Source organism: Sminthopsis crassicaudata, chromosome 3 (genome assembly GCF_048593235.1).
Source record: "Sminthopsis crassicaudata isolate SCR6 chromosome 3, ASM4859323v1, whole genome shotgun sequence".
NCBI lineage: Eukaryota > Metazoa > Chordata > Mammalia > Dasyuromorphia > Dasyuridae > Sminthopsis > Sminthopsis crassicaudata.
The window spans coordinates 342,477,538-342,493,480 of NC_133619.1; the positions used below are offsets into that span (position 1 = coordinate 342,477,538).

Below are 15,943 nucleotides of genomic sequence, written 5' to 3' on the forward strand. Positions count from 1 at the left end.
TTTTTTAAATGCAGAAATCTTGTGAGCTATTGTTGACCTCATTTAGGAAACCCCATGGCATTCTAAATTCTGACACAATCAGAACGATGTTATCCACAAACAGAAGCATATGGGGTACTGTACCACTTACAGAGTGTCAGGTGTTCGTCTCAAGGCCCTGGGTAGCTCCTCTGAAGGGCTCAGAAAAAGTCCTTCAGACAAGGAGATAATCTTGACCATCCCATAGGGAACGATGTCCAGCCATCCTCATGTATGTGGCCACTGGACTCAGATGGCTCAGGAACTGAAAGTAATGGCTATTGACCTTGCACAGCTCTCCCTCACTTAAATTCTATTCACTTGCAAGTCATGGTATCACCTCCCTGAAGTCATAGTCCTCTTCAAGAATTAAGGACAAACAACAAGAACTAGTGAGATTCAATTTATGTCCATGTGTCTCAGTACCACCAAGCCCAACATGTGAACAATTCCTTTTAAATAATTTAAAAATTTCCACAACTTCAACAAGAAAAATTCAAATGCAAATAACTCAATTCTTAAAAATATAATAGTGAAATTAAAGCAAGACTACTAAAGAAAAAGCATATATCTTCAACATGGATAGTGGCACAGTTACTTACTCTATCGTGAAGAGTCCACCCAACATATTTTAAATAACTGTCATTCAGGAAAGCATCACTATACATTTTCATCCATACTCCAATTTCTTCAATACAAATGGCTCTAATCTCTGCAATTGCATCACTAGAGGGAAAAGAGACCATGTCTTTGAAAAACATTAAAATATGATGCAATTTCACTACCACCACTTCCAATAGGAAGTATTTGGTGAAATTTTTTATATGCAATTAACAGCTGCCAAAACCCAATCTAAGGAGTTTATATTTTTCTATTTACAATTCACTTACATTTTCTAATTTGAACTTAAAACTGTGCATCTTTTAAAGCAATTACAAATATTTCAATGAATGTAATTTAATTTGAGCAAGAAACTTTATTTTTCTGATCCTGTGATTTTATCAGGGCCTCGTGAAGAATTTCCTCTACCAAGGCAAATCACTTTCTTCTCTGCAATTTAGTCTTTAACAGTCACCTAGGCCAGTGAGCAGTTAAATGATTTGCCTAGGGTCACAGTCTATGGCAGAAGTAGAACTTGAATTTTTTTTTTTAATTATAGCTTTTCATTTACAAAATATATGCATAAATAATTTTTCAGCATTGATAATTGCAAAACGTTTTGTTCTAGTTTTCCCCCTCTTTCCCCCCATCCCCTCTCCCAGATGGCAGGTTGACCAATACATGTAAAATATGTTAAGGTATAAGTTAAATACAATATATGTATACATGGCCATACAATTATTTTGCTGTACAAAAAGAATAGGACTTTGAAATAGTGTACAATTAACCTGTGAAGGTATGTAACTGGTTTAATTCATAACTGCTCTATTGAAACTGATTTGGTTCATGTCTATCAGATTTGATCATTATATTGTTGAAGTATATAATAATCTCCTGGTCCTGCTCATTTCACTCAGCATTAGTTCATGCAAGTCTCTCCAGATCTTTCTGAAATCATCCCGCTGGCCATTAGAACTTGAATTCAAATCTTCCTGACATTGATGCACTTAGTTGTATGTTATCTTTCCTTGCTGAGAAAGCAATAAGCTATATAATATCAATTATATTTCTTTGCAGATAGGAAAATGTATGGTGGATGAGAGAATGGATAATTACTGACATAAACACTACACATTTTTGAAAATTTGATATACTGTAAAAAGCAGAAACAGAACCTATAAGCCTTTTATTTCATTATACTGACATTTTAAAAATTTTCTACTTTTCCTAAGGCAGAGAATGAGAGACAAAATGGCAATAAATTGAACTCAAAAACTTTTTATCTTCTCATTTCCTCCTACTTCGCTGATGGTTGTTTAAGATGAAACAAACCAAGTTATTCAGAATTCTGGTTTTATTTTTAGTAAATTATGTTTGGTTTTTTTTTTTCCCCTCCCCTAAATGTTCTATAATATGGCCTTTAACATGTTTGCTCCACTATTCACATACAGGAACTATAACTTGCTTTAAGCCACTTATAAGCCTACCAACTAAGGTATTGATATTTTACTCTTCAAACTAGAATGCCCATTATTCCTTTCTTTTCTTGGTAATTCCTGGTAAATATTTGTTGATGATAATGATGGTTGAAATTGAAGTAACACTGTTATCATTTTGCTCAGAATATTATATTCTTTTCATAATATATCTTTCTCTGCATATGTATTGTATTAACTTAATGTAACTAACTTATTTTGTTTTTTGGTTTATCAGTCTATACTAATTGTGTAAATTGTTCTACCTCATACATTATAAGTCTACATTTATATGAATTCCTTGCTGGACAATAGTATTTTAATTTTGAAAATGTTTCATATAGGTTTTAAATGCAGATTTAAATGCTTAAGACTAAAGCTATGCAGGATGATTTCAGAAAGGCCTGGAGACACTTGCATGAACTGATGCTGACTGAAGCAGAACTGTTTTTGTGATACTATGGAGACTCAATGTGGATCAAACCATAGTATATTTTCACATTTTTTTGATCTGATTTTTCTTGCACAAGACAAATATGGAAATATGATTAAAAGGATTGTACATATTTTAACTGTATCAGATTACTTCCTACTTTGGGGAAGGGGGGGTAGTGTATGGAGAAAATTTTAGAATACCAAGTCTTATAAAAATCAAATTTGAAAACTATCTTTATATGTATTTGGAAAAATTAAATAGACTATACCTATAGTCAAACTAAGGTAAGTTTTAAATCCCCTTTCTAGTATATTCACTTACATGAATAGGGTTTAAAATCCTTCTTTTATGCCCTGAAATACCTTTTATATGCTCCAGACCTCATCTTCTATAATAATACCATCTTCTCACCTTTCTATTTTTATTATACTCTTCCTATAGTAAGACTCTCTAAAATGGTTGCCAGAGTTCTGAGAGACTCCGTAATTAGAAATGAGGTAGGTGGTAAAAGAGTAAATGGGTAGCAAAGAAATGGTAACAAGGGACATATTATCAACTATTTTCATATTGTATGAACTGCTAAGATATATGACTCACACTATACAGTTTTTGTTGTGTTTTTTTTTTTTAATAAAACTCGAACACCTTGCTGAAATAAAGTTCACTTCAACAATGCTGTTTATATTCCCACAAATAACACTGTGTTTTCATTTTTGCATTACAGAGAACTAAAAGTATTTTCTGTTGCTGGTATTTTTCACCATCTCTGAATTTTACTAGTTTTTGTCCAAAAAATTTTTTTTAGTAGGATTATTTGTTTTATTATATTTATAAAATATTCTAACCTATAAGGTTCATTTAATGTTGCTTATAATTGCTCTTCTTCCTCCAGTTGTTAATTATATTAAAACCACACTTGTTTTTCTACAACCTTTCCCACACTTATTTATTATTTTTTTTTTGTGGGGATATGAAGTAAAAAATCAGTTGTTTTGATTTGTATTTATCTTTTAATTAGCCACGTGGAACAACATTTACTATTATGATAAGTAGTTTGTAAATTTTTTTTGAAAACTTATTTTATCCATTTATTTATGTAAGAATTGTTGGTGACTTTTCTTATCTAAGTTAGGCTTATTTTGCTCATGCAAAAAGCTTTTCTAATTCAGGTGATTGACACATTATATTTTGATTTTTTGGTATCACTTCAGTCACTTGGATGGTTGAGAATTCAACTGCTGGCAATTATGAAAGATATCTGATCTAATTCTACAAATGCCAAAAAATGATATGATAGATTTTACTTCTTCCTATGATTTTTACAAAGCAATTAGAATGTAACTTAATAAGGCTTTTGGTAGTCATTGTTCACCAGTGAATAAATGAAGGAACAAAAAGAAAGCATTTTGCAAAGTTGGAAGTGCTATGTAAAAGCTCTTACTACTATCTGGCAAATTATTCAAATATTATAAATGTGTTTTCTGGACTCTTTTAATTTCCTAATTATGGCAACCGATTTATACTGGTTAATTTCTCCATGGAATTATAGTCAATAGTTATTTCCTTAAATGATTCACTCTTTAAATAATTTAATTTCAGATTTATAAGATTTTCCTTTATTAACCCTTCCTCTTATCCTCTTATTTTTAATTCTAATAAATGGATGGTGTGATCATACTGACAACTGATTCAGGAATAGCTCTAATAACATTAACAAGCTTTTTCCTGTTTGTTACAATATAATATATTTTGTTCTTTATAGAAGACCAACAGTTTGTTTACTTGTTTTTTTTTTTAAAGAATATTGATGAGATAGCAACAACAGTATACATGATCAATTCTGATGAATATGACTCTTTTCAACAGCCATATGATTCAGGCCAGTTCCAATGTCTTTTGACAGTGAGATCCACTTGCACTCAGAGACAGTACTGTGAGGACTGAGTGTGAATCACAACATAATATTTTCACTTTTTTAAATTTTTTTTCGCATTTTGTTTTCTTAATCATTTTTCATTTCCCCCCCTCTTGATCTGATTTATCTTGTACAGCCTGATAATTGTGGAAATACAAGTAGAAGAATTGCACATGTTTAATAGATTACTTAAAAAAAATTTGGAACACAAGGTTTTGCAAAGGTGAATGTTGAAAATTATGCATGTGTTTTGAAAATTTTATACACACACATATATTCTTTTATTTTCAATGTTGATTTTATAGACACGAGTCTACACAAGGATATTTAAGTCAAAGCACATCCTTTTTGAGTTAATTGTAGTATATGGTGTAAAATACTAGTCTAAGCCTTTCCTTGACAAAAGTCAATTTGCTTTTCAGTTTCCCAGAAATTTTAGTCAAATATAGATTTTCCACTAAATAATTTGTGTTTGGGGGTTACGTTATTGAATTCAATTGTTTATTTGAATTATATTCTGCATCCTATATCCAGCTTTGTAATAAGCCTTTCTTAACTTTCTTAGACTGTTCATTGGACACCAAATAGGCCCACCATTTTTACCCAAAGGCCCCCTCATATACTCTGAAATTTAAATAATTCAACAGCTTATGATATAATCCTAGAAAACAGCCTCAATTACAACAATTAAAAAAATTCGTAATTTCACAAAGAAAATAAAAACAAATGGGATATATATATTAAGAAAATATCAGTTGTTTTAATTATAGTTTCATTTCTTACCGATATCTATGAACAAAAATACCCTTAAAAATAGAGTTCATCATGTTTTCAATTTCATCTTGGTTTTCTTGTAGCTGAAATAAAAACAAGTAATATTATTACCTCTTAGTATGTTGAAAGAGTGATCACTTTTTTAAAGATTAAAATGTATATCTATTTAATTAATAACTAAAAAGCCATTTGGGTATAGTGCTCAGTTTAAAAAATTGCATACTTTATAGCTTCTCTTATAATTTGAAAATAGTTTTAGGTATAGAAATGATAACACATTACAAATATATCTGTAATTTAAATAATATAAAACGAAACAGGATTTTAAAATTTTAAACATTTATCTTTATTTTAGATGTTAGAGATAGATGGGATTGAAGATACCCTCTAGTCCAAATCCCTCATTAAGTAACAAAGAACTGGAGATCAAAAATAAGAAGTGATTTGCCACATGTGGGAAATAAGATTTTGAGTCAAGATTTGAACTCAAGAACCTTTGACTTCAAAAGTAGCTATATTATATTATGTTGCCTCTAGTTTTAATTTAAAAATTTTAAAAACAGAAAAATATTCATATAAATTAATTATATAAATGTGAATTGACTAAACTGGTTTTCAGGGGAGGAAAAAATCATATTGTATAAAAATGGTTTTATATCTTAGATAATAACAGATTTCTCAACACACACATAAATACAGACACATGTGTGGGCATATTATTTATAACATATATGTATATATGTGTATGTATATATCAAGGAAACTAATTCTTTCACTTACATCATAGTCATGCTTACCTCTTTCCGTTTCTGAAGTAGTAACTCCAACCTTTCATTTGCTCTCTTACCAATCATTTTGTTCCTTTCTGCTTCATACTGTCTTTGTGTATTATCCTGATGAATACTTAGGTTTAAGGCAACATTCACCAGAGCAGTCATAAGCTTCATGGCTATGAAAAATAAATATTTTATCATCAATTATTCTAACTTGCAATAACAAAATTGTAAAATCACTTAAGTCACAGATGAATTTAAATCCCAAGAGTCATGTCATCTACATTAAAATTTTATAATAAAATCAATACATAAACTTCATTCTTCACAATATACACTTTATTTTACACGCTGTTCAAGACTTACCTATTTTTTGACTAACTTCACTGAGATTCAGCTACTGCATTCATTTAAGCATCTTTTTAAATAAAGAGTGTGTGTGTATATATATATACTTTTTAATATACATATATTTATATATATATAAAACTAAATGTATATCTGAGCTTCAAGATGTCTAGATTTTTTTTTTAATTTATGGGGAAGTTGATGATAAGAGATATGTCAGGGATAACATACTAACTAAACAATTAGGGCTTTTCCTATTTTTCTCTTAAGGTATTTCTGGAAACACTGGAATGGAGGGTATAGAGAGGACTGCAAAGAAATAATGATTTTTTTATTGGGGGACACAGATGTTAAAGCAAACCGGATGTACCCTATAAAATATAAAGCTACCAATAAGGTCTGAGAAGTTATGATTATTTTTGTTTCCTTCAGAAAAATCTAGTAAAATTATGATACAAAGTAAACTGTAAAATTATTAGCTTCAATGCTTATGAAGTAAAAGCATTTCCTTGAACTTTCTACTTGAAGGAAATTTTAAACAGTTCTCATAATTGTACTTCACTCATCTATGTTACTCTTCAGTCTATCAAGATACACAATGTTAAATCAAAGATAATTACTTCCTATAATTTCTGTCCCAAATGAACTCTTTTAAATCTATTTCATTCTAATTAGGAAAGCTTATGTCTTACCTCTCTCATAAGGATCTTATAGTGATCATATAAAATAATCAATATGAGAGTACTAAGTATGTGTTAATTTTTGTCATACTTAGCTATTTCAAATGAAATGAAGGTGAATTGGGATTCTTCAAGACAACCAGTGATAGATGCTATAAAGCTATAAAGGTTTTAAGGACCTGGTGATAGATAAAGGTCTACTCTCTGAGGACCAGCCTCATTAATTGTGGGACTCTTATAATTCAATAGTTAAATAAAGCCATAAACTCTATTTTTCATAGGATATCTTATTTCCAGAAGATCAGCCAACAGATAATTTTTTGTGGGGAGAGCGGGACGATGAGTCTTGGGGCAACAAAGAGAAAGTCAGTGAACTGACAGACAAAAGTACAAAATGCTGTTAGTTCTGCTTACAGTGTCAGAATTGGAAGCTGGGACTGTGGGTATAAAAATTATGAAATGCATGTTATTCTCAATATGTGATTAACAAGTTGAGACACAATTAAAGAAAAGTGAATTATATCCATATTATTATTCTTGTTATAAAAGAAAATGTATGATCAGAAAAGGCAGCAGGCTGATCATGTAGCAAGAATGAAATTATTATTAGTAGTATATTATTATCTATTAATATTATATTTGTTATTAGATATTAGTATCTCAAGAAGTAATTAGTAACTCTGAGATACTAAAAGAACAAGAGGAAGCATTCTAATGAGTTGAATGGAATCTCCATGGCAGATTTAAGAAAGGACATGGAAAAGAATTAAAATAACATAGGAAGAGAAGGCATTGTGAAGTGTTTTAAAAGAGAACACAGAACCACCCAATATTAAAGTAAAATAAATGTTTCCCTAACTTATCTTACATTTTCTTCCTCAAAAACATACCTCCAGGAACTTCTAATTAAAAAATAATTTAATATCACTCACCAAAGTATTATGAAACCTATATTTTACTTTCCTACCTTTAGGAAAAAAGATAAAAGCCTTAATAAATATAAATATTTTTTAAGCATTCTTACTAAAATATTTTTTTCTCCAATAATCCCAACACAGTGGTATTTTATATTTGGGCAGAAGTATATATTTTTTCTGCCCAGAAGAATGAGAACCCCAATTATTGTGGCAAAGATTGTTAGCACTTGACTAAGGTTAATATGTTTGAGTGTTAATTAACAGTTTGCGAATTTGGAAAAAGATACTTTTCCACAAATAAGCCATCAGATAGAATTCTATTTTAATAAATACCATAATATCTAATTTAACAAGGGACTACCTTGTTGTCTAGTCAATTCCCCATAAAAACACTGCTTTGCTGACATTCAAAAATCAACCTATTTAATTGAAACATTAATTCTATTGTGATAATATTTTTTAAATTATTTTAATGATTTTAGTAGATTTTATGCTATGTCAATAATTCGGGTGAGTGTGTCTGTGTATAAATACATTATTTCTTAATTTTAATATGTAGTGCTGTGAAAGCATGATAAAATACCCTGTAGGGGAGAGATGGGATCAGAGGAATTTGAGTTTGGTTGGGATACTTTTAATTTTAAACATACACTACTACTTGATTTTAAATATTCCTGAGTATAATAAGTTATAGAGTCAAAAGGTCTAAGAAGCGGCACCTTCCACAGCCACATTAATACTTCAGGATTACTTGATATACTATGAATTAATTTTAGAACTTTCATTACATCACTATGTGGTAATTCACATCATAACATAATAATTGATAATTTGGTCATGTCTACACTTAAGCCACTTGAACTCCAAGCACCAACAACCAAAACTTTTTTTTTCAATTTTTCTCAAAGCCCCCAAAGTATAGTTTCAAAGAAACATTATATCTAACTAGTATCTTAGATAGTGAAAGTTATAGACAAATTAATAAACACTGACAATATTTTACTTGTTTATCTATAATTGTTTTGGAAACATTTTCATTTACAGACTATTCCCATGTTACCCCTTTTTTGTTTTTCCCAAACTAAGAAGATATTTATATATTACAAAAGTAGCTCTCAAAGTGTGGTCTAGAGAATTCTGAGAGGGGAAGAGGGCAAGAGGGAGTGGGAAAATAAAGGATTGTCTCAAACTCAAAGAGGGTCTACAAATTCAAATTAGTTTTTAGTCCCAAAATACTAAATATTTCAAACCATTTTGGACACTCAATAATTTTTAATAGCACAAAGACATAATGAAAACAAAAAATTGAGAACCACTGTAGTACAGTAAAAAATTTTCATTTAAAAATATACCTAACACAAAAAAATCTGAATCTCTATTTAAACTTAATAAAAAATTTTTTGCACATAGATATTAGTCAGTACATATTTGTGGCCAATGATACTACAGCATGCAAAAAATTCGTATTCTTTTAACAAGACAGACATGGAGCTAGGTAAATAGTACACTGGTAACATCTTGTGGAACCTGTACATATCAAAGAAGATTGCTCTGACTTAAGATTTTTGCAAAGCACCATTTTAGTTCACCCCACTCTTCTACAATAAGCAATTTCACTTATGTGTCCCTTCACTCTAAAATTCATCATTCCCTGGCTATTTCTACTTTTTTATGAGTTTGATTTAAAGCTGGAAGAGACCACAAAGGCCATCTAGTTTTTCTTTTGCATTTATTAAGTGTCAAATATGTGTCAAATGAGTGTTATTACTCATGTATGTGTGTGGAGAAATGACTAGTACTACATTCTTAATCTTACTTAAACTACAGAATGATTAAAAACAATTTAATACTGATATATTATTGTTAAAGTGTGATGAATTTTTCTCCCCTATTTTTGCATTCACATTAAGCTCTGTTATCTATTCTTCAACTAAAGGGGGAAATTTTGAACAGAAATAAATGTCCTCTTATATTCCAAAGATGACTTATACCTATATCAAAACCACCAACAGTTAAATGGTCATGAAGCTACCTCTCATTTTCAATGATTTATAGCTAAAGAATTCTATTAATAATAAATTGATAGCTAGAGGGTAGGAGTCATTGTCAGAGATAGTAACTGAAATAAAATTCATGAGATGACAACTGACAAGAGTTAGGAGGAAAAAAGAAGCCTACAGAGGTTACAAGATTTGTCCAAGATCACAGCACTAATCAGGATGAACTCTAGGAGATACATAGGTGTTTCCTACCTCTAAATGGTACTCTTTCTAGTTCTTAATACTGCAAAGCTTACTTTTTATAAAGATCTTGGCATAAAGGTAGAAGGGAACCTAAGTGAGAGGACTCAAAGAATAGGCAGAGAAATAGTTAACAAAACAAACACAGAAGAAAGAAGGAACTGGGTTCACTAAGTCAAAACCTTCAGTATAGTGTATATAGTGTATATATATACTATAGACTATAGTATAGTCTGCTAGAATTCAACACATAAGGATTTTATTCATGTAAACTTTTTTCAATTAGAAACTAGAGAATTCTAGGAAAGTTAGGATACAGGGTAGCTAATATTACCCTTAAAGTACATAGATGTGAGCTGGTAATCTGAAATGTCCACTTATATGGTCAAGAACTCATCCTTTTTTATGACCAAAAGGGAGCAGAAATATAGACAGGATGTTCAGCATAGGAATTCAATATGGTCATTGCTATAAAAATTGAAGGCCCTTAAAATAGAGACTTTGAGGTCAAAGTACTTCAACATTCCTCCCCCCCCCCCCAAGGAATCTTTTCAATTCAATGAAATACATTTAATTAGTTTGCTGTATCTTCACAGGAACTGTGCTAGGTGCTTAGGCTATGTAATATTCTTCTCTAAAATGTAATGTTCACTGGGAACAGGTTTCTTGGGGGGGGAGGTGTTCTGGAGGCAGCCAGTAATCACCACAAGTATAGGCAGGGATTAAAGTCCAAATACTTTATTGTTTCCTTTTAAGTCTTGTCTCCTTCCTTGGGCCCATTTAGCTTTCTTAGAGGCCTATCTCTCTCCTTGGTTCCTGAGCTGCCATTGCCTCTGCCAGCTTCAGCCTCTAGCTCCCTCTGAATGTCTCTGAATCCAAAGGTTTGTACTTCAGTCTCCAGAAAGCAAAAAAGTGGAAGATGGAAAGAATCTTTCTCCTCCTTCGAAAGTGGACTTGTCCTCTTTGGCCTTGACAGCTCCTCCTTATATGTTCTACACTGAGTATACACCAATCATTATATCACTAGGAAACCATTATTTGTTGCAGAATTAAATCAATGCTAAACTAGATTTAACCACTGTCTCAATTCCACTTAGTACTTTGTTTCAATTTCTGGCTCATAACAGGGATATAAAGATGAAATAAGATACAGAGCTGGTTTTCAAGAAGCTTATTCTTGCAATAGCAAGACATTGATCCAATAAGGCACTCTAATCTATTGTTGTATACTGAATGAAGCATGTCCTCACTTTAGTCTTTTCCTATCTAAACATCATAAATTTTATTTTTAAATGATCTGATTTTCATACCTTCATTCACTGGGAAATTCTTTAATTTGTCATTGATCTTTTAAAAAAAACAGACACAATAATAATAATACACATGGGTCTATAACATGCTTTTTATGTGTTTACTAACACAATGTAATATTTTTCTTTAAATGGTTCTATAATATATTCTAGGCTTACACTGGACTTTAGTGAAACACTAAAATAATAATTTTTTTTAATATGAGCTGTTATGACAGATCATCCGCATTATGAAAATGTGCAATTAAGTTTTTGAACATAAATATAGGATTTTTAAATTCACGTCTATTAAATGTTTACTTTTGAATTTATCAGTTTTGATTATCTAGATAATTGTGAATTTTTATTCTACTATCAACTACCTCTATGAGATTTCTAGAATTTAAGATTTTACAATATAAGAGTTGTATAATCAGCAAATTTGATAAAGCACAATTCTACATTTTACTTAGGACCCCAAAACAAATTATTATGATGTGACATTAATTTCTTCCTTTTAGGACAACTTCAGTTTATTTATTAATATGTTCTTTGAATATGATAACCAATAATTTAAAAAAAAACCCTAATATATCTTTTACCAAAAGCACGGAATATTTAAAATATACAATTGCAGAATGAGTTATTTCAAATACCAGAAAGTTCAGAATTCCACATGATTTACTTAAACAAAAGAACATATCAGAAATAATCAGTGAAAACCTAAGCCATTAAGGCTAGTCTAAAACACAATATTTAAATAATGCTTAGATATAGAGTCAATATTGCATATAGGTGTGTATGTTTGAGTGTGTGTGCATACATGTTCACCCAGATATCTACACAAACTCACATGCTGAGGAAGAGAAAATTTCTAAGATTTAGACATTTGGAATATAATGTCATATCTCAAGATCTAGATAATAATAAGGCCACTAATTAACTTGAAGAAATATATAGGGGCAGCTAGGTGGCAGAGTGGATAGAGCACCAGCCTTGAATTCAGGAGGACTCAAGTTCAAATCTAGTCTCAGACAACTAACACTTCCTAGCTGTGTGACCCTGGGCAAGTCACTTAACCCCAGCCTCAGGGAAAAAAAAAAAAAGAAAGAAATGTATACACTTTCCTTTGATCATCATTTAACTCCATCACTAAGAAATACAGTCACATAACAAATATCTTGTCCTGCTGATTAAAAATAGTTTAGAGAGGTCACAAAGGAAAAGGACATAAAACAGAGGAAAGAGGACTAAGAGTAATCAAGTCAATATTTAATATAGTGAATTAAGTCAAATGGGTGAAAAGATTACATTTTTTCATGGCTTAGATACTTAGTAAGGATAAGATCAATCTTATTCATTAATTCTATTCCCATTTTCTATTTACATAACTACCAACAAACAAGAATGAATTCAGTAAGTAGCATATATTAATCATATGTTTAATAGTGGTATCTAAGTAGGGTTATCTATATTACAATGAAGCTCTACTAACTACAAATGAAGGGCAAAAAGTAAAGTGGATAGCAGATGAATATGTTTAAAAGAAGAAGAAAGGTAATTATATAGTTTTCTATTGAAAGTCTTAATTTGATGATATGTTATGGTCTTCCAGATACAGCTAAAGAATTGTCTATATCTGATGACACAACATCATTTTTCATCTTAGAAAAGCATACAAGCTTTTAAAAATTTTCATGAGGAAGACTGACTTTTAGGTTGATCCAATATTCAACATTCTCATTCACATGTTTAAGCTCTCCCCTTACAAAAATTCACGTTTGTTCTCCCTCCCCCCAGGTCTTTAAAGGACATTCAAAATGGTTTGAAGTACACAGAATACATTACACAGAATACATTCCCAAAGAAAATAGTATTCATCCTAAGTAAAATTAAATCTGAAGATCAATAGCAATCTAATTAAATATCTGCCTAGACATATAAAGGAAGATGTATATAAAGCTATAAAAATTCTGATTTGTATTTTTAATGTTTAATCAAAAGATTTGCATGTAACTTTTGTTGTTGTTGTTGTTGTTTTTGCTTGTTTCCTGAAGCAATTGGGGTTAAGTGAGTTGCCCAGGATCACACAGCTAACATGTAATTGATTTTTGACAATGTAGAGACTTGGTAGGATAGGTGAAATTCAGTTTATACAAAGTAAGGCTCCTCCAAGAGGACAGATACTATAAAATTGTTTAAACGTCTTTATCTTAATACAAGGAAAAATGAACAAGTAAGCATATGCATTAACGTAATTGCATATAGCAATTCTGAAAGTAATTTATAAAAATATCTGCTTGTCTGAACATATTTGCCGTAAAGCATGCAAAATTAGTAAAGATCCATCTACCCTACTCCACGGTCCCCTCAAAAAATCCAAATACTAAACATGAATGTGGGAACTGGCATGAACAATGAAGTCAGCACAAGGATAAGAGAAAAGATAAAGGGAACGGGAGAATGTTAAAAGATTATTAAATTTTATAATGGTTTTATTATGTATTGATTAGGTTGGTAAGACAAACAAAATAGATTAGTGGTTTTGTTGATTTGGGCCTCACATATAGATATCAAGAGTAAATTTTATAGATTAAAGGAATAGAAAATTGCTCAATCAGAGGTTGGATTCAAAGAGCCAGTGTAAGGGCCCTTTAAATGGGCGGACACAGTGCATCGGGAGATTGAGGCCCGGAAGTAATTTCTGTGGATATTAGGACTGCCCTTGGGCGGGATCCTGGCCATATTGAGATAGTTTCTTAATGGGTGACTCTCTCGCTGATTGGCTGTGTGTGTGACCTCACAGGCCCTATGTAAGCCCACTGCAGGCAGCAACATACATTTGACACATAGTAGGGCTGTTTTTCATTCCCTGTGGCAAAACTGTCCATTCATATCTTTTATAAGGCTCAGCTAAGTTAACGCTGGGCACTGAAAAGGCAAATCTTTTCATATCCTCCTTATCTAGAGGGATAGAATAGAAACAATCCTTAATGTCTATAACCCACAGAGGCCATTCTCTAGGCAACTGAGTAGGAGATGGAAGTCCAGGTTGAAGAGTTCCCATAGTTTCCATCTGTTCATTTACCTTTCTTAAATCAGTCAACATCCTCCATTTTCCAGATTTCTTTTTTACAACAAATACTGGGGAATTCCAAGGACTTAGAGAAGGTTGTAAGTGTCCTTGATCAAGTTGTTCCTGTACTATATCTAGTAAGGCCTGAATTTTATTGTTATCTAAGGGCCACTGTTCTATCCACACTGGTGTATCAGTTTTCCACTGGATAGGAACAGGTGAAAGTGTTGGCAGGCCTTCAACAGCAGCCCTGCCTAAAAAACCGAAGTACTCATTTTTAACCCTAATTGTTGTAAAATGTCTCTTCCCCACAGATTGATGGGGATTTTTTCAACTATAAAAGGAGTAAAAACTCCTGTTTCACCTTCAAATACCCATCTTAAAGGGGTAGCACTAACTTCAGCTGCTATTGATCCTCCTACCCCAGACATGTAGGTGTCTGCCTTAGTCTTTGGCCAGTGACTGGGCCAGTTGGCACCTCTAATGAATTGTGATAAGCTAGAATTGTTCTAGAATTGTGAAAAGTGCAATTGAGAATTTTGATAAACTAGAATTGTTCTAGGATTGTGACAAGTGCAATTGAGAATTGTGATAAGCTAGAATTGTTCTAGGAGTGTGAAAAGTGCAACAGAAAATTGTAAGAAACTAGAATTGGTCTAGAACTGTGATAAATGTAACTAGAATTGTGACAACCTACCTACTGATATTTGTTAACTAGAATTGTGATGTTTTACCTTGTTGACTTCCCACCTCAGTGTTGACATCCTACCTCATTGGCATCCAACCTCTTTGGCATATTATCTCGAGTATGACTTTGATGAATGGGTTGAACACTTGGGCCACTGTTGAGCCTGGTTCTCATTGTCATACTTCTGTTTACTGATCTGCTGCTTTGTACCTCCTTGGGCATAACACTGTCATCTCATGGATCAAGTGAACTATAGCTGGTGCTAAAAGTTTAGCTTGGTGAGATGTGCGGTTCCCGCAAAACAAGAGAAAGGGAATTGTAAGGGCCCTTTAAATGGGCGGACACAGTGCATCGGGAGATTGAGGACCGGAAGTAATTTCTGTGGATATTAGGACTGCCCTTGGGCGGGATCCTGGCCATATTGAGATAGTTTCGTAATGGGTGACTCTCTCGCTGATTGGCTGTGTGTGTGACCTCACAGGCCCTATGTAAGCCCACTGCAGGCAGCAACCGCCCTCTTTAACCTCGTGCTGTTCACCCTGGCTCCTAGCCTGGGTGGCCAAGCCAAGATGGGTAGCCGAAAGAGGTAAGGATTTTGGTAGTGAACACGTGGGTCTTCTAACCAGGTGTTCACCAGGGAACCAACAAGTCAGGGCATCAGCTAGGGCATTATGTGAGTAGGTATAATAAAGGCTTTTAAGATTACACGTGGTT

General features: G+C 32.2%; 1 protein-coding gene across 3 annotated transcripts in view; it reads right to left on the bottom strand.

Moving 5' to 3' along the window:
- The window catches only part of STAG1 (STAG1 cohesin complex component), a 318,115-nt gene that overhangs the window by 102,547 nt on the left and 199,625 nt on the right, over positions 1–15,943 (bottom strand). For all 3 annotated transcript variants that reach the window (XM_074301602.1, XM_074301601.1, XM_074301603.1), the window contains 3 exons: positions 6,016–6,167; positions 5,228–5,301; positions 621–744 (listed from right to left, as the gene is read on the bottom strand). In XM_074301602.1, coding sequence (XP_074157703.1) covers positions 621–744; positions 5,228–5,301; positions 6,016–6,167 — 350 coding nt within the window. The remainder of the gene's footprint in view (positions 1–620; positions 745–5,227; positions 5,302–6,015; positions 6,168–15,943) is intronic.